Source organism: Camelus dromedarius, chromosome 23 (assembly GCF_036321535.1).
Source record: "Camelus dromedarius isolate mCamDro1 chromosome 23, mCamDro1.pat, whole genome shotgun sequence".
NCBI lineage: Eukaryota > Metazoa > Chordata > Mammalia > Artiodactyla > Camelidae > Camelus > Camelus dromedarius.
Genome location: NC_087458.1, coordinates 32,502,551 through 32,525,640, shown reverse-complemented (window position 1 = coordinate 32,525,640; position 23,090 = coordinate 32,502,551). Strand labels below are relative to the sequence as shown.

Sequence of the window (23,090 nt, the reverse complement as noted above, 5' to 3'; positions counted from 1 at the left end):
TGTCATTGAAATAAAGGAAATACTATATTATAGCGCTCTATGACTTTGTTACCTTGCTATCCGTTTATCTGACTCTCTAAGACAAAAGAAAGCAAAGACTGAGATTGATCATTACTACTGTGTGGTACACGTATTTGTGGATGAAGACCATACTGAAATGCACTGTCTAAGATACTAAAATGGACACTAAACAGCTGCTTGATGCACATGTATGAACAGAACAGGGAGCTGGTTGCAGGGAGCAGACACTGAGCTTCCTGGATCAGAGACTCAGCATAGCAGTCCAGCCCAGCAGTCCACATGTTTTATATTTATATCCCAGCAAAATTAGCAGTGAGAGTCTGAAATGAACTTTGGGGACACTTGCAAACAGCTGTCATGATTACTAATGTGGGACACCAGGATTCTACAGTGTTTAGTTGGCATCTGCACACAACCATTTCTTTTCCACTAAAGCCTGTTGTAATTGCTGGTTCCACATCCAGGCTGAGGAATCATCTCATGTGGTGTTTGGGAGGGAGGTAAGTGGAGTCAGGACCCATGCTAAGGCTGGGTGGGTAATAATCTGGTTCTAGTACAGGAGAAAGGAAAGTAGGTCAGGTGGGAAGGAGAATGACTGGATTTAAATTTTGTTTCTTGAGTAAGCTAAATATATAACATCATGTCAAGTTTCTTTATTGTTTATATTCCATGTGCTGTCACCGAATAACTACTGAATTGTGGGGACAAAATAGCCTAGGTTTTAGAATTGACCCTGCCCCTAAACAGCCAGAGTCCAGGTTCCTCTGGGTGTCCAAGGAGGGGGCTGCTGCCTCCACTGAAGCAGTTTGGGCACTTGGGTGGCGTAGTTTTTTTTGCTGTGGAAGACTGGCCCGGTTGTAGGACATTAAGCATCTGCAAGGCCCTCACCAGGTACCCACGGTGGTCCCAGGACTGTAACATCCAAGTGTTCCTTTCCAGCCACGTTTGCAAATGACCCTCAAGGGGTTAGTATTAATCTTCGGTGAGAATTATGAAAAATTATATGGTACCTCCATCCCTTCTGGCAAAGGAGGGCCCCTTATTTACAAATGACCACAAAGTGTTAGCACCACATTTTATTAGCAGAACATTTGAACACGTGGTGACAGTGACGCTCACCTGTTTGCTTCTGCTTCCCAGTGCAACTTCAGCCTCCATCAGAGGACCTCAGCTGCCCCAGCGAACAGGGCCTTCTGTACAGGGAATGTGCTCCTCCTCGAAGCATAGACAAGAAGCAGCCCTTAGATCTCATCAGGTGAGCTGTTGTGGAGAGCACTCCAGTGGGAAGGGCTCAGGGTTGCCCTCATGGCTTCTGAGTGTGACAGTCCTCCAAGAGTGTTACCAACCAGGAAGCTCACAGGAGCTCTGAGCTTTGTTGCCCCAAGTTTTTACTGGAGACTTTATTACAAAGACATGATTTATTGGGTCACTACTGACATGGCTACCCAAAACACTAACTGTAAGTCAAAGCCCTAACATTTGAGCCCCTACCTCTCCTGATGGTCAGTCACTTGTCACAAAGCTCAAAGCCCCACTCCTCTAATCACATGGTTGGTGTCTCTGGCTGGCCAGTCCCCATCCTGAGTTATCTCATGAACACAAGCCATCCAAGGGTCCACCATGAATAGTAAAGACACTCCTATCTTGGGAAATTTCAAGGCTTTAGGAGTTGCCGTCCAGGAACTGGGAACAAAGACCTACCAAATTCTTCATTAAACAGGAGTAAATGTTAGGTTTCACTTAAATTATAAAATAAGAGAAGTATTCTCACTGCTTAGCTTTATCTGCTGTTCGACACCGTTTCACTACACCAAGTGACTGTAATGTCGCGCTCAGCATGTGTATTCTCAGAGCATCAGCGCCGGCTGCTCCCCGGGAGCTTATGCTGTTTGTGCAAGGCTGCTGGGAGGAGGGAGGCCAAGGACAACTGAGCAAACAAAAATAATCGGGCTAATAAGGAAACAATTTCAGATTGAAATGAAGGAAATAATACAGTGTTGAGATGGGAGACTTGGGGGAATGGAGTCAAGAAAGCTATCTTTGAGAAGGTGACATGTGAGCTGAGATGGTGATAAGGAGGCTGGTCTTTGAGGATCTGGGATAAGTCACCCCAGGAATAGAGGCAGCTTGTCCATTGCCCCGAGGCACAAATGTGCTCAGCAGGTTTGAGGAGATACTGGAGCCAACGCTGGTGAGAGTGATGAGACGCGAGGTTTAGAAGGGCATCAGGAGCACGGAAAGTAGTGTGGACTCTAAGTGCAGTGAGAAGCAGTCATGATAGTTTAAGCACTAAGGTAATTTTCTCTCACAATTTGCAAAGATAATGTGGAGAATGAATTGCAGGGACCCAGGAAGCAGGGAGGCCTGGTCGGAGGCTCTTGGAGTGGGCCAGATGAGAGATGGTGGGAGCCAGGGAGAATGCGTTTGGGGAGTGGAGCTGACAGGATGCAGTTATGGGCTGGCTGTGGATGGTGAGGAGAAGAGAAGGGTCAAGGTAGCCCCAGGTCAGCCTGGAGCCAGGTGCCTGATCTTCCTAATCTCAGTGCCCCATTCAGATGCCCACCTACTTGGGCAAACCTCTTAACCTTCCAAGTGAGGGTTTTAAATCACTGAAGTCTTTTTGTTTGTTTCACATTTTATGGAAAGATTCAAACACGTACAGAAGTAGAGAGAACAGCACAGCCAGCCTGTCTGTATCAGTCACCCATCTCCAGAATTATCAACTCAGAGTCACTGTTGTTGCAACTTTCATCTCCACCTCTTCCCCTCCCCCACTTCGGGATCATTTTGAAGGCAATCCTACGTAGCTTAACCTTTCATTAGTGAAATGACAAGGTCTCTTTCAAATACAATTGGAATATTCATTATTTTTAGGGTTACAAAATAATTCCCTGATTGTCACAAAAATACACTTTTAAGCAGTTTTGGGGTTGAAATCAGGATCCAGACTAAGTTCACACATTGCAGCTAGCATATCTCTCAAGTGGGTTCTAATCTATAATTTTCCTGTTTCTCATTTTCCTTGAAATTGCTGAGGGATTTCTCTATTTCCTGTTTGGTTGATTTCATTCTCCCCTGTGGTTAGACTTATTTCTCCATCCTATGTATTGGCTTTAGCTAAGTGATTTGATCCTCCCCTAAAAGCTTGATCTGAACGAGGTTCAAATTTGTGCAAGAATATTTGTTATATGAAGTTTTGTACTCCTGTCATAAGGTACATAATGTCCAGTTGACTCTCTTTTTTGTGATGACAGCAGCCAATAATGATTGTCACCCGGGATCATTATTTCATAAGGGATTTTATTTCGTGTGGTCATACTCTAATTTCCTCCCACAATTATCAGCAGGATCACAGTCATGAAGAGGCACTTTCTCATTAACCCAGATTATCCTGAAGAACAGTTTTAAAAGAGGAAGTTTATATATTTGTAAATATTTAAAGTTGATACATTTTTCTATTGTTTCTAATGTTTTTTTCTAATGGAGGTACTGAAGATTGAATCTAGGACCTTATGCTTGCTGAGCACACACTCTGCCACTGAGTGTACCCCATCCCCCTTGAGATTCATATTTATATGATATATTCCTTCTGTTATTTTTGTTTTATGTTATACAGAATTTGATGGCAGGGCAATGGGTTTGATGGCTATTTAATCATTCTTTATGGGCTTTTGGGGTTGGTGTGTGTGTTTGTGTTTGTAAAGAAAACAATTTTCCCACTATTTTAAGTATGTTTTGTGAAGGAAATTATGTTGATCTGTTCCCTTCTCCTGGTCCATGTATTCCCTTGTTGCTTCCCACTAGTGGCCCCTTGAGCTCTGTGACAAGACTAGCATGTCGTTAATCCAGGTTGAAGGAGATCTGAAGAGATTTATTCAAGGAGATGAAATTTGTAGACAATGAATTGGAAAGTAATGAGAAAGTTATTCATTAGGAGAAGGTATGGGGTTGAATTGTTAAGCGCAGAGAAATCTAAGCTATGAACCACCAAGACAATTATTAACTCCAGGAAAAACAAAGTAGGGAATAAAAAAGTAAGCCTAGCAGACAACTTGCTACAGCTGTGAACAGTCTGTACAGAGTCCTAATAATGTAAAGCAAGGATACTGAGCTGATCAAAATTATAATGTATTTGTATCAAAAGGTTGGAAGAATGAAGGTTTGGGTGTGTAGAGGAGATGTGGTTTGAAAGAGAGCTTAATATTCATTTTCCAAAATAGAAAGTTAAATAGGTGATACATAAAGCTGAAAAAGTCAGTAGGCTGTGTTACAAGTATATTAGTCAGAAATAGGGAGTTTTTATTCCAAGAGTCAGCAGTAGGAGCTGAACATTGTTGCTTCTGACCAGGAAATGGGGTGGTTGTTGGGAACTGCTCCTTTTTACAATCGGTGTTCGAGAACTGTTTGACTCTTTAATGAATGTATGGTATAAGATTGATAAAAAGAAATCAAAGCTGAATTTTGAAAAATTGATGTTAAGAATTGGGGTGTTTTTGACAGAGAGAGATAACAATCAGACAAAACTACATTTGAAGGGATCCTCATTATTTCTAGCCTTTCAGCAAGGACTAGGGGGCAGACATCTGTTTAAGGTTCAAAAATTCTTTCTGACATTCTTGCCGACATGTAACCTTTGGAAGTAATGAACTCTCCGTCATTGTAAATATGCAGGCAGAGGCTGCCTGACCAGCTCTCTAACTGTAGCAGGGTGTGTTTACCATTGGCCAGTTGGAGCAAGCAACTTCTAACATTCTTTCAGTTTTGAATGTGGCATTTTCAGGATGGATAGTTGATAAGAATCTATTACAAAAAGCTTAACAAGAAAGAGTCCAAGACATCTCAAACCCATTGCCAGGGTTTTCTCTGCCAGACACCATCCTGAGCCTGCCATCTGTGAGCCAGGCCACAAAGACCAGTCACATGAGAATGAAAACACTTTGTCCCTCCTATCTGATTTGGCATCGGGCTCAGCCATTTTCCCCATGGAATGGTCCACGCCCAGGTCTCTGACGATGGATCTGGTCTCACAGCAGCCCTGTGAGCGCTGGTCCAGCCCTAGGGGTTCCTGCGTGAAGTTTCTCAGTACTCCAGGCTGTTCTCAGAGCTGAGTCCCCCCTAGGCTAGGCCCTCGGAGCTCATCTCAGCTCCAGACTGAGCCGGAAGCTTCCGAGAGAACTCAGAGCTGAGGAAAGTCACAGGGTTTACCCAGCACTGCCGCGTCAGCAGTGCTCCAGCTGAGGGAAGTATCAGCAGCAGCAAACACACCTGAGCCGCCGCCTCATTGTTCCGCCTCATCCCTAAGCCCACTGTGTCTGCCTGTCTGTGTCTGTTTCCCTTTCAGGACCAGCCTGGCACCGCTTCGTGCCCTGCCTCCTTTCTTCTAATCTTGCCTCCCTGGCCTGTTCCGTCTACTCCAGATTAACTGAGTAACATTGAAGGGTTTTTGAAACCTAGGAACAGACGACGTGCTAGATACAAAGAATACAGGGCAGTTCCTTACTCAGCCACATCCCTCCTGCCCTCTCCCATTCCCACATGAGTTTTATAAATATTTTGTCAGAGAGACATTGCACTCCCAGTTGTTATCATTATCAGCCATTTCCTTATTATCTGTGGTTTACGATGCATTTGCTCCAGGGAAGTTCCCGAGATAAGGCAGACGCAGATGACTGAGCCAGTAGTTGAAGTCCACTTGTGTCAAGCCTGTTAAGAATGATCTTTGGTGGGATTTGTTGAATGTGCCAGACTGTCCAGTGAGTGGTGATGATCCCCTGCATCTGCTCCGGAGTCGGCCTCGTCCCCTCCTTTGCTCTGTTCTCATTTATCTCTCTTCAGCAGGTGAACCAGTGATCTGTATTTCTATGATACGTAAAATACTTCTTATTTCACGGTAGAATTTGGGGGCTGCTGTGAAAACGCATATGTTTTAAGTGTGAATTGAGTCAGAGGTTTAAACTTAAAGCCCCCTTGATTTAGAATCAGAAATTAGTATGATGGAAGGAGGGTATAACTCAGTGGTAGAGTGAATGCCTAGCATGCATGAGGTACTGGGCTCAATCCCCAATGCCTCCATTTAAAAAACAAATAAATAAACCTAATTATGCCCCACCAAAAAACAAAGAAAAAAGAAATTAACATGAGGATGAAGCTACAGAGTGAATATGTGTTTCTTCTGAAACTACCTTCTGTCTTTCTGCAGGAAATTCTACGGAGAGAAGGTCGGAATCTACTTTGCTTGGGCTGGGCTATTACATTCAGATGCTCCTCCTGGCAGCTGTCGTGGGGGTGACTTGCTTTCTGTATGTATATTTTAATCAAAATAACTGTACTTAGAGGTAACTTCTCTTTATTCCTTGTTACGGTGCTTACTTAACTTAGAATAACATTCTCCAGGAGCATCCACGTTGCTGCAAATGGCCCTATATTGTCAGTTTTTATAGCCGAATAGTTTTCCATTGTATAAATATACCACTTCTTTAGCCAGTCATCCGTTGATGGACATTTAGGCTATCTCCATGTCTTGGCTATTGTAAATAGTGCTGCTATGTATATTGGGGTGCAGCTGTCATCCTGAAGTAGGGTTCCTTCAGGATATATGCACAGGAGTGGGATTCCTGTGTCATATGGCAATTCTATTGCTAGTCTTTTGAGGAAACTCAATACCTATTCCACAGTGGCTGCACCAAACTGCATTCCCACCAGAAGTGTCGGAGGTTTCCCTTTGTCCACAGCCTCTCTAGCATATGTCATTTGTGGATTTTTGAATGATGGCCATTCTGACTGGTTTGAGGTGATACCTCATTGTACTTTTGATTTGCATTTCTCTGATAATTAGTGATATTGAGCATTTTTCATGTGCCCATTGATAATTTGTATATCTTCCTTGGAGAATTGCTTGTTTTGGTCTTCTGCCCATGTTTGGATTGGGTTATTTGGTTGTTTCTTAGTAAGTCATATGAGCTGCTTATATATTCTGGAGATCAAGCCTTTGTTAGTTTCATTTGCAAAAATGTTCTCCCATTCTGTAGGTTGTCTTTTTGTTTTACTTAAGGTGTCCTTTGATGTGCAGAAGCTTGTAAGTTTCATTAGGTCCCATTTGTTTATTCTTGCTTTTATTTCTATTGCTTGGGTAGACTGCCCTAGGGGAAGATTTCTGAGATGTATGTCAGATATTTTGCCTGTATTTTCTCCTAGGAATTTTATTGTATCTTGTCTTATGTTTATCTTGCTGAAGAGACTGTCTTTATTCCATTGTATATTCTTGCCTCCTTTGTTGAAGATTAGTTGACCTTAATATTTGGGTTCATTTCTGGGCTCTCTATTCTGTTCCATTTGGCTATATGTCTGTTTTTGTACTAATACCATGCTGTCTTGACGACTGTAAGTCTATAGTATTGTCTCAAGTCTGGGAGAGTTACTCTTCCAGCCTCTTTCTTTTTTTCTTCAGTAATGCCCTGGAAATTCTATGTCTTTGATGGTTCCATATAAATTTTATTGTGATTTGTTCTAGTTCTATGGAATATGTCCAGGATAATTTGGTAGGGATTGCATTAAATCTGTAGATTGCCTTGGGCAGTGTGACCATTTTAACAATATTGCTTCTTGCAATCAAAGAGCATGGGATACCTTTCCATTTTTTAAAGTCTTCTTTAATTTCCTTCACCAATGCTTTATAGTTTTCTGTGTATAATTCTGTCACGTCTGTGGTTAGATTTATTCCTAGATATTTTATTACTTTGGGTGCTATTTTAAAGGGGATTGTTTCTTTACTTTCTTTTTCTGTTGATTCATCATTTGTGTAAAGAAATGCAACTGATTTTTGAACATTAATCTTGTAACCTGCTACTTTGCTATATTCTTCGATCAGCTCTGGTAGTTTTTGTGTGGACCTTTTAGGGTTTTCTATATATATTGTCATGTCATCTGCATAGTGTGACACTTTTACCTCTTCTTTTCCAATTTAGACCCCTTTTACTTCTGTTACTTGCCTGATTGCTGTGGCCAGGACTTCCAAGTCTATGTTGAATAGGAGTGGTGATAGTGGGCATCTTTGACTTGTCCCAGATTTTAGTGGGAATCTTTTGAGGTTTTCACCGTTGAGTGCTATGCTGGCTGTAGGTTTGTCATATATAGCTTTTATGATGTTGAGATATGTTCCCTCAATACCCACTTTGGTGAGAATTTTTATCATAAATGGGTGTTGAATTTTATCAAAAGTTTTCTGCATCTATTGAGATGATCATGTGGTTTTTGTCCTTTCTCTTGTTGATGTGAAGTATTACATTGATTGATTTTCATATGTTGAACCACCCTTGTGTCCCTGAGATGAACCCCACTTGAGCATGATGTATTATTTTTTTATGTGCTGTTGGATTTTATTTACTAGTATTTTGGTAAGGATTTTTTTATCTGTGTTCATCAGTGATATTGGTCTGTAATTCTCTTTTTTGGTGGTGTCTTTGCCTGGTTTTGGTATCAGGGTAATGGTGGCTTCATAGAATGAGTTTGGGAATATTCCTTCTTTTCAATCTTCTGGAAGAGTTTGAGAAGGACTGGTATGAGTTCTTCTTTGTATGTGTGGTAGAACTCCCTGGTGAAGCTGTCCAGTCCTGGACTTTTATTTGTAGGGAAGTTTTTTATTGTTAATTCAATTTCATTCCTAGTGATCCATTTGTTCAAGTGGATAGTTTCTTCTTGATTCAGTCTTAGTGGACTGTATGTTTCCAGAAACTTGTCCATCTCCTCTAGGTTATCCACTTTTCCATGTAGTTTTTCATGATATTCTCATATGATATTCTGTATTTCTATGTTATTTGTTGTAATTTCTCCATTTTCCTTTCTTATTTTGCAAATTTGTGCTCTCTCTTCTTCTTTGTGAGTTTGGCCAGAGGTTTGTCGATTTTATTTACTCTTTCAAAAAACTAGCTTTTGGTTTGATTGATTATTTTCTCTATTTTTTAATCTTTATTTTATTTATTTCCTCCATGATCTTTATTATTTCCTTCCTTCTGCTGACTTTTGTGTGTTTTTGCTCTTCTGTTTCTAGTTCTTTCAGCTGGTGGGTTAGATTGTTTATTTGGTATTGTTCTTCTTTTTTGAGGAAGGCCTGCATTACCCTAAACTTTCCTCTTAGTACTGCTTTTGCTGTGTACCGTATGTTTTGTGTGGTTGTGTTTTCATTTTCATTTGTCTCAAGGTATTCTTTAATTTCAACTTTGATTACATCATCGACCCATTTGTTTTCTAATAGCATGTTGTTTAATCTCAATGCTTTCCTTTCTTTCTCCTTTGTTTCTCTGAAGTTGATTTCTAGTTTCAATGGCATTGTGGTCAGTAAAGATGCTTGAGATAATTTCTATCTTCTTAAAATTGTTGAGGCTTCTTTTGTGACTAAGTACATGATCAATCCTAGAAAGTGTTCCACACACATTTGAAAAGAATGTGTATTCTATTATGGAGGATTGTAATGCTCTGAAAATATCTACTAAATCCAATTATTCTCTTGTATCATTTAATTTCTCTGTTGCCTTATTTATTTTCTGTCTGGAAGATCTGTCTAGTGATGTTAATGTGGTGTTAAAATTTCTGACAATGATTGTATTCCCATCAATTTCCCCCTTTATCTCTGTTAGTAGTTGTTTAATGTACTTAGGTGCTCATGTTGGGTGCTTATATATTAATGATTGTAATATCTTCATCTTGTATCACTCCTTTAATCATTATAAAATGTCTTTATTTATCTTTCTTTATGGCCCTTGTTTTAAAGTCTATTTTGTCTGAAATCAGTACTGCTACACCTGCTTTTTTGGCATTTCCATTTGCATGGAATATCCTTTTCCGTCCATTCACTCTCAATCTATGTGTCCTTCTCCCTAAAATGTGTCTCTTATATGCAGTGTATTGAAGTTTCTTGCTTTATTATCCAGTCTGCTACTCTGTCTTTTGACTGGAGCATTTAGACCATTAACATTTACAGTAATTAATGATAGATGAGAGTTTATTGCTATTTTGAACTTATTTTTGCAGTTGATTTGGTATTTCTTCTTGGTTCCTTTCTTCTTCCTTTTGTGGTATGGTAATTTTCCTTTGTATTGTATTTAGTTTTTGTGACTCACTTGTAAGTTTTTGGCTTGTGATTACACTTTTTTTGTAAGTCTGTTAACCAATTACTGTAACTGTGTAACTAAAGAGATATTAATGTAATCTCAAACCCATCCTACTGAGAACAAAAGATTTAAAAACAAAAGAAGAAAGAAAAAATACTCTCACATTCATGAATTCTCATTTCTGTAGCATCCTGCTTCTTTTCTATTTAGAGTAGACCTTTCAATATTTCTTTTAGCATGGGTTTAGTGTTGCTAAATTCTTTTAGTTTTGCTTCTCTGTAAAATTCTTTATCTCTCCTTCTATTCTAAAGGATAGCCTTGCTGGAGACAGTATCCTAGGCTGCATCTTTTTTTTTCATTCAGGACTTTGAATATATCTTGCCACTCCCTTCTGGCCTGTAGTGTTTCTGTAGAGAAATCAGCTGAGAGCCTTCTCTTGTAACTCACTCTTTGTTTTCCTCTTGCTGCCTTTAGGATCATTTCTTTATCCTTCAGTCTAGCCATCTTGATTTATGATATATCTTGGCATGTTTCTCTTTGGGCTCTTCCTGTTTGGGACCCTCTGATCCTCCTGTGCTTGGGTGTCTGATTCCTTCTTTAAGTTTGGGAAGTTTTCAGTCATGATTTCTTTAATTACCTTTTCCATCCCCTTTGTTCTTTCTTCCCCTTCTGGAACCCCTATTATGCATAGATTGGCATGCTTTATATTATCCCATAGGTTCCTTATATTGTTTTCATTGTTTTATATTTGTTTTTCTCTCAGCTGTTCTGATTGGGTGCTTTCTGTTGTCCTGTCTTCTAGGTCACTTATTCGTTCTGCTGCATTATCTAGCCTGCTTTGTACAGCCTTTAGGTCAGATCTCATTTCAGCCAATGAATTTACCAATTCTACTTGGCTCTTCTTTATAGCTTCTATTTTGTTTTTGATATATTTTATGTCTCTAAAGACTATCTCTTTTAGTTCCTTCAGTAATTTGATCACTTCTTTTTTGAAATCTTGATCTAGTAGGCCATCAATGTCTATTTTATTGATCGTTCTTTGAGGGGATTTCTCTTGCTCTTTTAATTGGCAGGACTTCCTCTGCTTCTTCATTCTGCTCATATCTCTCTGGCACTGTGGCTTAAGGAGTATCAGTTATCTATTGTGGTCCTTAAAGGAGTTTATTTATTTATCTATATAAAGCCTATGTGGGAATAAAACTTAAAAGAGAGAGAGAGAGAATTTTAAAAGAATGGAGGAAATGAAGGTTTGAAAACAGTGTATAATCAATAATAGAAGAGCAATTTGAAGCAGAATAGGAATCGAGTTGAGATATCTTTTAAGAATCTTAATAAAAAGAAGAGAAAATTCAAAATACAATATTTGAAACCTGTGACTAATAAATAACAGATCAAAACCAAGAGAATTAAAAATGAAATGAGAATTGTAAACATATAGAACTGTTTAAAAATAAAGATTAAATATGTAATAGGTATAAAACAGATATAAAAAGATTTTAAAAACAAAGATGTGTTCTCCTAGAGACTGTGTGCTCTTAATGGTTTTATTGAGAGGCCTTTGTGTCTTCGCCCTGTTTCACGAACTCACCTTGCTCTGTTGGCCCCCTTGTCTGTGCTGCTCACAGTGTCTGTCGGCAAGAAGATTGCACCCCTCCAACACTGGGTCAGGTGATCCTTTCCTTTGTGGTGGGTGGGTGGGTCACTCCCCCTCCAGATGCTGCAGTCAGTGCTTGGCCAGTTGCTCCATATGTGGGCTCAGCTTCAAGAGTAATAGCTTTATGGATATATAATTCACATACCATAAAATGCAGCCTTTGAAATTGTGCATTAGATTTTAAGTACATTTCAGGGTTTTGTAGCCATCACTCCCAAAAGAACCAGTACTCTTTAGTAAGTCACTCCCTAAACTTCCTTTCCCTTAGACCCCAGCAGCCACCACTCTACTTTCTGTCTCTACGGATTTGCCTGTTCTGGGCATTTCATATAAGTAGAACCATACAGTATGCTGCCTTTTTTGATTGCCGTCTTTCATTTAGTGTGACGTTGTCAAGACTCATCCATGGTGTAGCATATATCAGTACCCAAAGTCCTTTTTGTGTTCAAATAATATGCCATTGTTATAAATACACCACTTTGCTTATCCATCCATCAGTTGATGATGAATAATTCTGCTGTAAATGCTCATGGACAAGTTTTTGTGTGAACACATATTTTCAGTTCTCCTCAGGATATATCAAAAAATGGAATTGCTGGGATGTATTCTACTTTTAACATTTTGAGGAATTGCTAAAGTAGTTTTTAAAGTGACTGCACCATTTTATATTTCCAGTAGTAATGTATGAGGAGTCCAGTTTCTCCACATCCTCATCAACACTTTTTATTACCGGGTTTATAGATACATATTTATATATCATATATCATATATATTTGTCATCCTAGTTGGTATGAAGTGGCATGTCATTGTGCTTTTGATTTCTGTTTCCCTAATGCCTACTGATGTTGAACATCTTTTTATGTGCTTATTTCCCATTTGTATGTCTTCTTTGGAGAAACATCTATTCAAATTCTTTGCCAATTTTAATTGTATTTGTCTTTGTATTGTCATGTTTTAAGTCTCCTTTGTCTATTCTGGATAAAAAGTCCCTTATCAGGGAAAATATTGGAAATATTTTCATCCATTCTGTGGATTGTCTTCTTACTTTCTTGATGAAGCCCTTTGAAGCACAGAAGTGTTTAATTTTACTGAAGTCCAGTTTACTTGATTTTTTTTCTTTTGTTGTTTGTGCTTTTGCTGTCATATCTTAGAAGTATTTGTACTTCAAAATCCTGAAGATTTTCTCATTGTTCATTATCTAAAAGATTTATAGTTTCAGGTCTGTGATTTATTTTGAGTTAAATTTAATAAATGGTGTTAAGGTAAAAGTTCAGTTTTCTTTCTTTCCAGGTGTATGTTCAGGTGTCCCAGCATCATTTTTGTAAAGATTAATTTTTCCCCATTGGATTGTCATGGAACCTTTATGAAAAATTAACTGGCTACGTGTAAGAGTTTGTTTATGGACTCTCAGTTCTTTTCTCTCAATCTATTTGTGTGTCCTTTATGCAAGTACCACACTGTATGGATTACCATTTTGTTACTGAGTTTTGAATTTGGAAACTTCAAAACTTTGTTCTTTTTCAAGATTGCTTTGACTATTCTGGGTATCTTGCATTTCCATAGTTTTAGGAACAGTTTGCTCATTTCTCCCAAAAAGCCAGATTTGCATTGAATCTATAGGTCATTTTGAGGACAAATGCCATCCTAACAATGATAAGGCTTCTGATCCATGAACACAGAAGAGCTTTCCATTTATTTTAGGTCATTTTTAACTTCTATCAGTAGTATTTTAGTTTTCAATATACAAGTTTCAGACATTTTCCTCAGTATTCCACATATTTTTCTTAATATTCCTAAGTATTTTATTCTTTTTGATGCTATTGTAAATGAAAATGTTTCCTACATTTTATTTTTAGATTATTCACTGCTGTTGTATAGAAATATAATTACTTTTTTATATATCAATTTGTGTCTTACAATTTTGGTCAAACTATTTTGTTAATTCTAATAGTTTTTTTTTTCTCTCTCTCTCTCTCTTTTTTCTTTGTGGATTCCTTGTGATTTCAATGTATAATATCATGTCATCTGGAATTGAAATAGTTTTATTTCTTTCTTTCTAATCTAGAGGCTTTATTTTCTTTGTCTGTTTGCTTTGACTAGAACCTCTAGTACAATGTTGATTTTGGGAGGAAATAATTCAGTCTTTCACCATTATGTATGATCTTTGCTCCAGGTTTTTCATAGATGTTCTCTGTCAAGTTGAGGAAGTTCTCTTCTATTCCTAGTTTTTATCTATTATTCTATTAATATGGCATATTACATGAATTGACTTGTATGTTGAAGTGCCTTTGCATACCTGGATACATCTCACTGAATTGTGGTCTATTTTATATGTTAATGGATTGGATTTGCTTGTATTCTGTTGAGGACTTTTGCATTTATATCCATAAGAGATAGTCTTTAGTTTTCTTGTGATGCCTTTGTCTGGTTTTGGTATCAGTGTGATACTCGTGTCATTGAATGAATTGGGAAGTGTGCCCACCTCTTTATTTTTAGACGAGTTTGTGAAGCATTTTTTTGTTTGTTTGTTTTTTGTTTTTGTTTTTTCTTTAAGTAGTTGATGGAATTCACCAGCAAAGCCATACTGGCCTAGCATTTCCTTGTGGGAATGTTTTGGATTACTGTTTCAGTCACTACTTATTGTAGGATTATTTGAGTTTTCTATCTCTCCTTGAATTAGATTTAGTCACATATCCTTCTAGGAATTTATCCATTTCATCTAGATTATCTCATTTATTGGCTATACAAGTATTCATGGTATTCCCTTATATTCCTTGTTATTTTTGTTAGGGCAGTAGTGACATCCTTCCTTTCATTTCTCATCTTAGTAATTTGAACCTTCTCCCTTTTTTTCTTCAGTACTAGCTAAAAATTTGTCAATTTTCTTGATCTTTTCAAAGAACCAACTTTTCTTTTTGTTGATTATTCTCTGTTATTCATCTATTCTCTATTCCATTTATTTCTGCCTTTACTATTTTGATTAGAATATTTAATTCATTTACATTAATGTAATTTCTTATCAGGTTGAAGTTACATCTGCTATCTGCTTTCTATATGACTTTTTATTTCCCCAATGCTCTATTACTACACTTTTTTGTACAAAGTAGGCATTTTCAAGTGTGCCATTTTAATTTGTTGTTTATTTTATCTTTTTCTTCTCCTCCTCCTCCTCCTCTTCCTCCTCCTCCTTCTCCTCCATTGCCCTGGAGATTATTATTAACATATTGTTTTAAAGCAATCTAGTTCACATGAATGCCAACTTAATTTCAATAGTACACAAAAACTTTGCTTTGATATCAATCTTTTCCCTCCCCCTCCTCATGCTGTCACTGTCATACAAGTTACACCTTTATGCATTTATAAGTGCATCTACACTGTTTCATAAGTATTGTTTTATGTAGTTGTCTTTTACATCAATTAGAAGAAAACACGTACATGTAATACTGTATTTATACTGTTTTATTTTCTTACTCATGTAGTAGTGCTCTTTATTTTTCAGGTGAGTGTCTTTTCATTTACACCTGCTGGACTATCCTTAGTATTTCTTGTAGGGCAGGCCTGCTAGCAATGGATCCTTTCAGATTTTGTAGGAGTGTGTTAATTTCTTCTTTTTTTTTTTTTGAAGAATCATTTTGTTGGCTATAAAATACTTGGTGACAGTATTTTCCTTTTATCACTTTGACGATACCATCCCACTGCCTTCTGGTCTCCATGGTTTTTGATGAGAAATCAACTGTCTTACTGAGGAGCCTTTGAATATGTTGAGCCTCTTTTCTCTTTCTGCTGTCAAGATTCTTGGTTCTTCTCTTTTGACACACTTAGTCTGATGTGCCTATTTTCGATGTCTCTACGTTCATACCACGTGGAGTTTGTTGAGCTGCTGGGATGTACAAATTAATGTTTTCATCAAATTTGGGAAGTTTTCAGCCATTATTTCTTTATATACTTTTTCTACCCCTTTTTTTCTCTCCTTCTTTCTGGCGCTCACATTATATGTGTATTGGTATTGTTGATGGTGTCCAACCTATCTCTGACACAGTGTTCATTTTTTTTCATTCCTTTTTCTTTCTGTTCCACAGACTGGATAATCTCAGTAGTTTTAAATTAACTGACTTTTTCTTCAACAAGTTCATATCTACAGAGAAATCTCTTATTGAATTTTTCATTTTAGTCAATATATTTGTACCTCTAGAATGTCCAGTTGGTTTTTAATGTAAATTTTATCTATTGATATTCTCTGTACAATGAGATGTTCACATACTTAAATTCTTTAGGCATGGTTTCGGTTAGCTCTTTGATCATATGTGTAATTCCTTATTTATGTCTTTGTCTAGTAAGTCCAGTGTCTGGGTTTCCTCAGGGAGTTTCTATTGACTACTTTCTCCCCTGTGTTATGGCCAAACTTTTCTGTTTCTTTGTACATCTTGTAATTTTCTGTTGAAAACTGGACATTTAAAATATTACAATATGGCAGATCTGAAAGCCAGATTTTCCTCATCTCCAGGGTTTATCATTGTTTCCATTGTCATTGCTGCTGCAGATATTTATTTAGTTACTTTCCTGAACAAAATCTGTAAAGTCTGTATTCTTTATCATGCATGGCCATGAGATCTGTATGTGTGCAGAAAGCCTAGTTGTCATCACTGTAATAATGATTGGACAGTGAATTCTTTCAATGCCTGGAGCCAATCGTTTGAGCTGTTGCCAGGTGGCTGTGTGCCTGCATGCTGAGGGATGCCCTCAGCACCGGCAGGCAGTCTGCAGCTATTCTGTAGCCTTTAGTTCTTGCTTATGCAGAACCTCAAGTTCAGCCAGAGTTGAAGGCTTAAGATTTTCTCAGATCTTTCCTTGCCATATGCCACACATGTGTACGGCCTTCTACAATTCTCAGAATTTTTTTGAGCTATTTAACACTACCTCCACCCCCAGAAAGTCTCAATACTCAATTTTGCCTTCTAAGTTTCCTAGTCAGCATCTAATTAGCCTGTACTGGTACCACTGCCTCATGCAGTTGTAAAGTTACTCACTGCTGATTGTTTTCCACAAACACTCTGGGGACAGGCTGTTTGCACAGCATGAGTTTGAGATAGGTGAATTAGTGACAGCTCTCTGGGGGCGGATTTTTTGGGTAACTTCAAATCACTTCTGCCCCTTCCTTGATTGTGAGACTGTTGCTTTTAAAGGCCACCATTTAGGTGAGGATATGGGGATGGGGGTAGTTCAAGTTACGATATGACAAAACTGACTATCTTTATGGAGATTTAGCTGTTATTTTTTCTCAAATAAACATTCCCCTTATTGCTGGAAGCCTTGGTTAAATTTCCAGAGTTCTGCAGAGGTTAATTTTAACAAATTTTCCCATTGTCATTGCTTAACAGAGGAGTAAGTTTTCCAAGATTTTTACTCAAATATTGTAGAAGTGTATCCCATTTGCATTTGTTTTTAACTGAGTTACTTGCAAGAGTAACTAATTCTACAGCTCCAGCCCCATTCACATAAGAGTCCATCTGCATGGCTTCTCCTACAGGGAGAAGTGTGCAACCTGTTGTCCGTTTGTTGTTTTACTTATTAAAGTGTATGGGTTTTTAAGAATATGCTCATGAATAGCCCTTTGTCATTTTTACACGTTACAAATCTTCCACTAGTCTGTGGTTATTTTTTTCCCTTTATTTTAGTTGTTTTAATGAAGTTCTCAGTTTTAAGGATTTTCAGTATAGCAATATGTGGATGCTGATTACACGGGTGAGGCATTTAACTACTGTCTAAACCTCAGTCTTTGCTCTGATTCACTGTCTAGAACATCTGAACATATCTACTGAACCCCATATACCAATGGACACTGACAGTCCTAATTAAAAAAATGCTTTTTAAGTAAAGCAAAAAATATTATCTTTGACACTGGAAAAGACAAATTTCAAATTTACTAGCTGATCTTGTTTTCTGTGATCATTAGCTACATCATGTTTATAGAGCCGAGAGGCATATTGAGCTACTGATTTTATTTCATCGGATTTTAGAATGTAGAACACATTTCAGGCCCACTTATAGCACCATATGTGTATCTTTAAGGATATGTACATATGATGATGTCTTTATTATAAGTACCTTATTTTATTTTAAGTACCAACTGCTGTGAACCTCATTAAGGAAACCTTGGAACAGCGGGACTAAAATTTTTCACACCACCACCATCCCGTAGCATCTCTTTTGCACTTAGATGTTGTGTGGCAGAGTATTTTTCTGCTCCCTAGGAATGATCAATGTTGAAGGGGGAAAAAAATCCCTCCTCTAATTAATAAAGTCCAAATCACATATTTATCTGAACAATGGCCACCATTTTAGTCCACACCAATCCATCTACTCATACTGACTCAGAGTCCTTAACACAGACAATCCACAACTGTACTCAGGGTCCTCAGCCCACGTTGTATCCCCTCCCCATTCTTTGTTGATTCTGACCTACTTTTGTCCAACACGTCCTGCCAGCCTCTTCGCTACCTTACTGCAGTTTTTAATTTTTACCTTTGAGTCCCAGGCTGTGCCTAGTGATTTCCAGAGAAACGCGAGACACCTGGCTCATCAGGAGGGGTGGGGAGGATTTCAGGAAGCTATTACCAAAACTCACTTGCAGATCAGTAAGTGGCTGTTGTGAGCATTCCTTCTAGATCTCTGCCATGCCCGCTGCATCCACCCCAGCAAAATAACGTAGCTCCTCCACCCACCTTTGCCTCCATTCATCTGGGTTTCTGCTTTAAGTGACACTCAGAAGCTGCTGATGGGCATTATATATATATATATATATATTTTTTATTTGAAGTATAGTCAGTTACAATGTGTCAATTTCTGATGTACAGCACAATGTTCCAGTCATTCATATACACATATATATGTATGAATTCCTTTCCATATTATTTTTCATTAAAAGTTATTACAAGATATTAAATATAGTTCCCTGTGCTATACAGAAGAAATTTAGTTTTTTTAGCTATTTTTATATATAGTAGTTAATATTTGTAAATCTCAATCTCTGATGGGCATTTTTAAAGCCACATCTGGAACCCTTGCTGCAGAAGAGTCTGAGAAATATATTTTCAACCTCATAGCATTTTGGTTAGGAAGTTGGAATAAAGGCTGAGCAGTCTCACCTAACTTTTCTGCCTTTGTGAGTAAAGAGGTCTGGAGATTCAAGGCCCAATGAAATGTCCCAGCCCTTCAGTAGCAAACTCTTAAAGCAACCAAAATGCTCCCATTTGCCAGAGCATGACTTGTCCTTAGATACTGCTGGCCATAACCACCAATGCTGTCTAATGCATCGTCTTCATCTGGTGCACACTTTCTTTAGATGTCTAATATCCTGATTAAGAGGACAAGCTGGTTTGGATTCCCAAGGTCACAGGCAGCCTTCTGCCTGACTTTGATGTATATATGTTCATTGAAGAGTCCTCTCTCAGTTCAGCTACAGCTGCCTGGTGTGTGGCTTGCCAGAGAATGTGGGTATATTGCTCCCCACCAGAGTCCTACCAGTTGTTTTATTGCAGGAAGAGAGAGAGCAAAAGAGACAGAACAGAAAGTTCTTGTCCAGCCTCAAGCACAGTCACCCCTGCCCAGGGCCCTTGCTCTGGGACACGAAGAAGTACAGGTCAGCATCGACGTGGCCCTGGTGTACTCCAAAACATGGTGTGGTTTTACTGGGCTATCTGTGTCTTTCATGGACCCTGCAAAATTCTCCCCATTTGTGAAATGGGGTGCTAAGGAACTCCCACCCATGCCTGTAGCTCCCAGGGTTTCCACCCTTATGGGTTTTGAGGATTTGCTGGCAATTCATTCTTTTACACCAGGTCATTTCTCAGTTACACGGCAGTCCTGTGACTTCCTCATCAGAACTACTCCTTAAGTTCGGGATTCAGTGAAAGATGCCATTCATGTTCAGGGAGGAGGAGGAAGACAGCACAGATCAGAATTTCTGTTTTGCTTTTTTTGTTGTTGTTGTTTTCATAAGCCGTCTCCAGTTGTCGAAGAGACCCTGAGCAAATGAATGACTGTTACACTCCCATTTGAAGGATGAGGAAAATGACACTCAGGGAGAGGAGGCAAATATCCTGAGGTTCCAAAGACAAAAAGGGATGAGCACAGAATAAGATCCCTGCAAATTTCTTGGCTGTCATCAGCCTTTAGGTCAGTGACAGAGTGCCGTGTGTAGTAGTAAAGTTGTAGCGTGCATTTAGAAGGGTGCAGATATTCTTGTTTTAGTTGATACAATCACACTGTTTTGTCTGGGACTCTGAAAAAGAGAAATGGGTTAGAAAATGTTGGTTTCTCATCCTTGGTCCTTCCTCACCCTCACCCGTCTCATGAGATCAGTACTCATTCATTTCATCCCTGCCCACCTGTAGGTGATAAAGCATAGCATGATTTTCATGTCCTGCTTCACTGATTCTTGTGAAATTAGGTGTTTGAAGATAGGAAGTCATGAAAGGAAGCTGCTTTTTTTTAATAAAGTGCAGTAATTTTCTTAGCAGTGTAGGAAATTGAGGATTTTCTTCATTGAAAATCAATAGAGATTTCAAGAATATCTGTATTTCTGATGTGTAGATTAAAATGACAAAATCTAGAGGGATTACAGAAACACAAGGATGATACAAAAAGTATCTTTAAAGAGCTTTCCTAAGACTGGGCTTGTAAAGAGACTGTTAGTTGACAGAGACCTTCTTCTCACCCATAGTCCCTCTCCTTAGGTTGCAAAGGGCCAGCGTTTCCCCTGTGTGCAGTCCTGGTGCTTCAAGTGAGTTGTGGAGTAGGGTGGTGCACATGGTGCTGCCTTCAGTTTGTCCACCCTAAGTAACCTCTAACAGTCAAGGGGCGAGTGTGTTGTAACGGCATGAACCATGCGCCATGCTCTCCGGGGTGTGTGCCCATCTCAGCTCATCCCAGCTCAGGTGATGGCAGAGCAGAGAGTGGTGGCAAGAGGTCAGCCATGAGTAGCAGGGAGCACCTGTAGTCAGCTGGGACCCAAGAGGCTAGGAGTTCCAGGTGGAAATCCCAGGACTTCCCACAGCTCATTCATTCAGCTAATACTTCTCCAGCACCTGTGATGTGCTGGTGCTTCCTTTGTGAACAGAACCAAATCCTTGTCCTCCTGAAGTTGATGTTCTAGTGGAAATAAGAAATGATACACACAGGAGCAGATCCTGGTCAGGACACATGAGTGCTGTCTATTTTGGAGTGCACAAGGTGAGATCCTTTGGGAAGGAATGTATGATACAGGAAAATGTGGGGGAGAGGATGGCCATATCCCAGGTCGTATTTGGGTCCCTGGGATGCACCTCACCAAGTGTGGGTCCTTGGTTTGCCCAGCAACGAATTCGAGAGCCACAGTTCAGTAAAAGTAGATTTATTCAGAGAGATATATACACCATAAGCAGAGTGGGCTGTTTCAGAAGGCAACAGAAAGGCCATGAGGCATGGGGGTTGGGTGCTCCAGTTTAAAGTAAAAGTAGATACACACTCCACAGACAGTGTGTGGGCTGTCTATCTCAGCAGAGAGAGCAACCACGAGGTGTGGGATTGTTAGATTTTATGCACTCAGTATCTTCATATGCTAATAAGTGGGAGGAATATTCCAACTGCTTTGGGAAAGGTGTTGGGATTCCCAGAAATTGGGCCACCACTCACCCTTTGACATTTTATGGTCAGCCTTGAACCTGTCCTGGGACCTGTGGGAGTGCCATTTAACATCCTGCTGTATTTCGGTGAGTGTGTATTGAAGCTCAAGATCTACTGGGAGTTGACTTTTCCACCATCTTGGTGCTAAAGGCTGTGCCATTCCTTTATTGGATTTGCCCGGCCCCTTCCTTCCTTTCTCATGAGGGAGCTCTGGACTGATTGCACAATTGCAGAGCAGGGGACACAGTGGAAAGAACTTCATAAGTGGAAGGTGGAAGGCAGTGTTTTCAGTAGAATTCTCAAATCAATTACAAAGTAACGGTCTTCTTTTTGCTGGGGGTACATGGTGTCACATGAGGGAACTGTGAGCCTTGGATACTGTAGTGAGTGGGTGGCTCACTGTGTATACTGTGTTGCTTCTTAGGTGGCCCGAGGACAGTTGGCTTATAGGTGACCCATTCCCTCAAGCAGGGGTCTCTTTGGGGATTTTCTGCATGTGAGGGTAACATGGGTCACTTGGGGGGCAGGACCAGCCAGTCACAGCTTGGTCCACAGTCACCTAGTGCCCTCAAGGCTTTCACCCCATGGATGCATCACCTCCCCCTGGATGGGGACAAGGGCACAAGTGGTGGGGCAGCTTCTCAGTGGTGGAGGCATTGCTCTCCAGACCCAACACTCAACAGCGTGGACCCCTGGTGTTGGCCACAGTCTTGGCTAGATGAGGCTGTTCGGTAGCTGAGCTCATGAGACGTGGGTGCTATGCTTCCATTCTCACCAAGAGCTCTAGTTTCGAAGGTTCTCGTCAGACAGCCACAAATACTCCATAGCCCATAAACAAAGAACAGTCTCCTTCAATCAGGGAAGGGCACACAGAAGGAGAACGGATGTTCCCGAGAGCAGGAGAGGACAAATCCGTCCTGCCATCAGGGATCTGACAGACGAGCCAGCTCAGTTCCTCTTACTAGTTGTTTACTTGGAGGATCTGGGGTATTTGGGTGACCTGCAAGTGTCAGGAAATAGTACACGAGGGCTTTGTAGATTTTCTGGTCCGGTGTTTACTCACCCCATTGTAGCTGTCGTGTAAGGAAACAAAACTTGTTGGACAACAGGCCATGGCCTCTGCTCCCTGGTGGAGCCAGGAGATTACAATATTAAGTACGACTGCGGGGGCATCATTTCTATGTTGAGAGGCCAGATGGCCTTACATAACTCTCATGCTGGATGTCTAAGTTGCAGAGGGAAACTGGATTCCATCCAGCTCTCCAGCCAAGGAGGATACCAGAAGTGGCCTCCGCCACCAACTGTGAGCTCTTTGCCTCCACTGACAGCAGCATCTATAGCAAAAAGCTGGGCTGCCACCTGCGTTTCCGTGTAAACATCCGAGTACCCACAGCAATGGCCTCGTGAGTGTTGGTGTGCCCAAGGAAGCGGTGTGTGAGATGGAGGGAGCAGTGCCGGGGTCAGACACCGGGCGGGCAGGCAGGCAGTGACGACATCTGTGCAGCGCAGGGCCCATGGAACTGAGCCAAAGGGAGGCGGGTTTTGGAGCAGGGAACCTGGGCAGTGCCGTGTTATTCGTAAGAAGATCCTGGGCTCTGGATCCACGAAGTCATTGGCTTGATTCCAGACACTAACCTTCATCTTGG

The 23,090-nt window shown here is 39.9% G+C and overlaps 1 protein-coding gene across 1 annotated transcript in view; it reads left to right on the top strand.

Annotated features, from left to right (window-relative positions):
• The window catches only part of LOC135319025 (anoctamin-6-like), a 267,291-nt gene that overhangs the window by 289 nt on the left and 243,912 nt on the right, over positions 1-23,090 (top strand). Inside the window, exons 2-3 of the mRNA XM_064478132.1 lie at positions 1,162-1,276; positions 6,221-6,320. Coding sequence (XP_064334202.1) covers positions 1,162-1,276; positions 6,221-6,320 — 215 coding nt within the window. The remainder of the gene's footprint in view (positions 1-1,161; positions 1,277-6,220; positions 6,321-23,090) is intronic.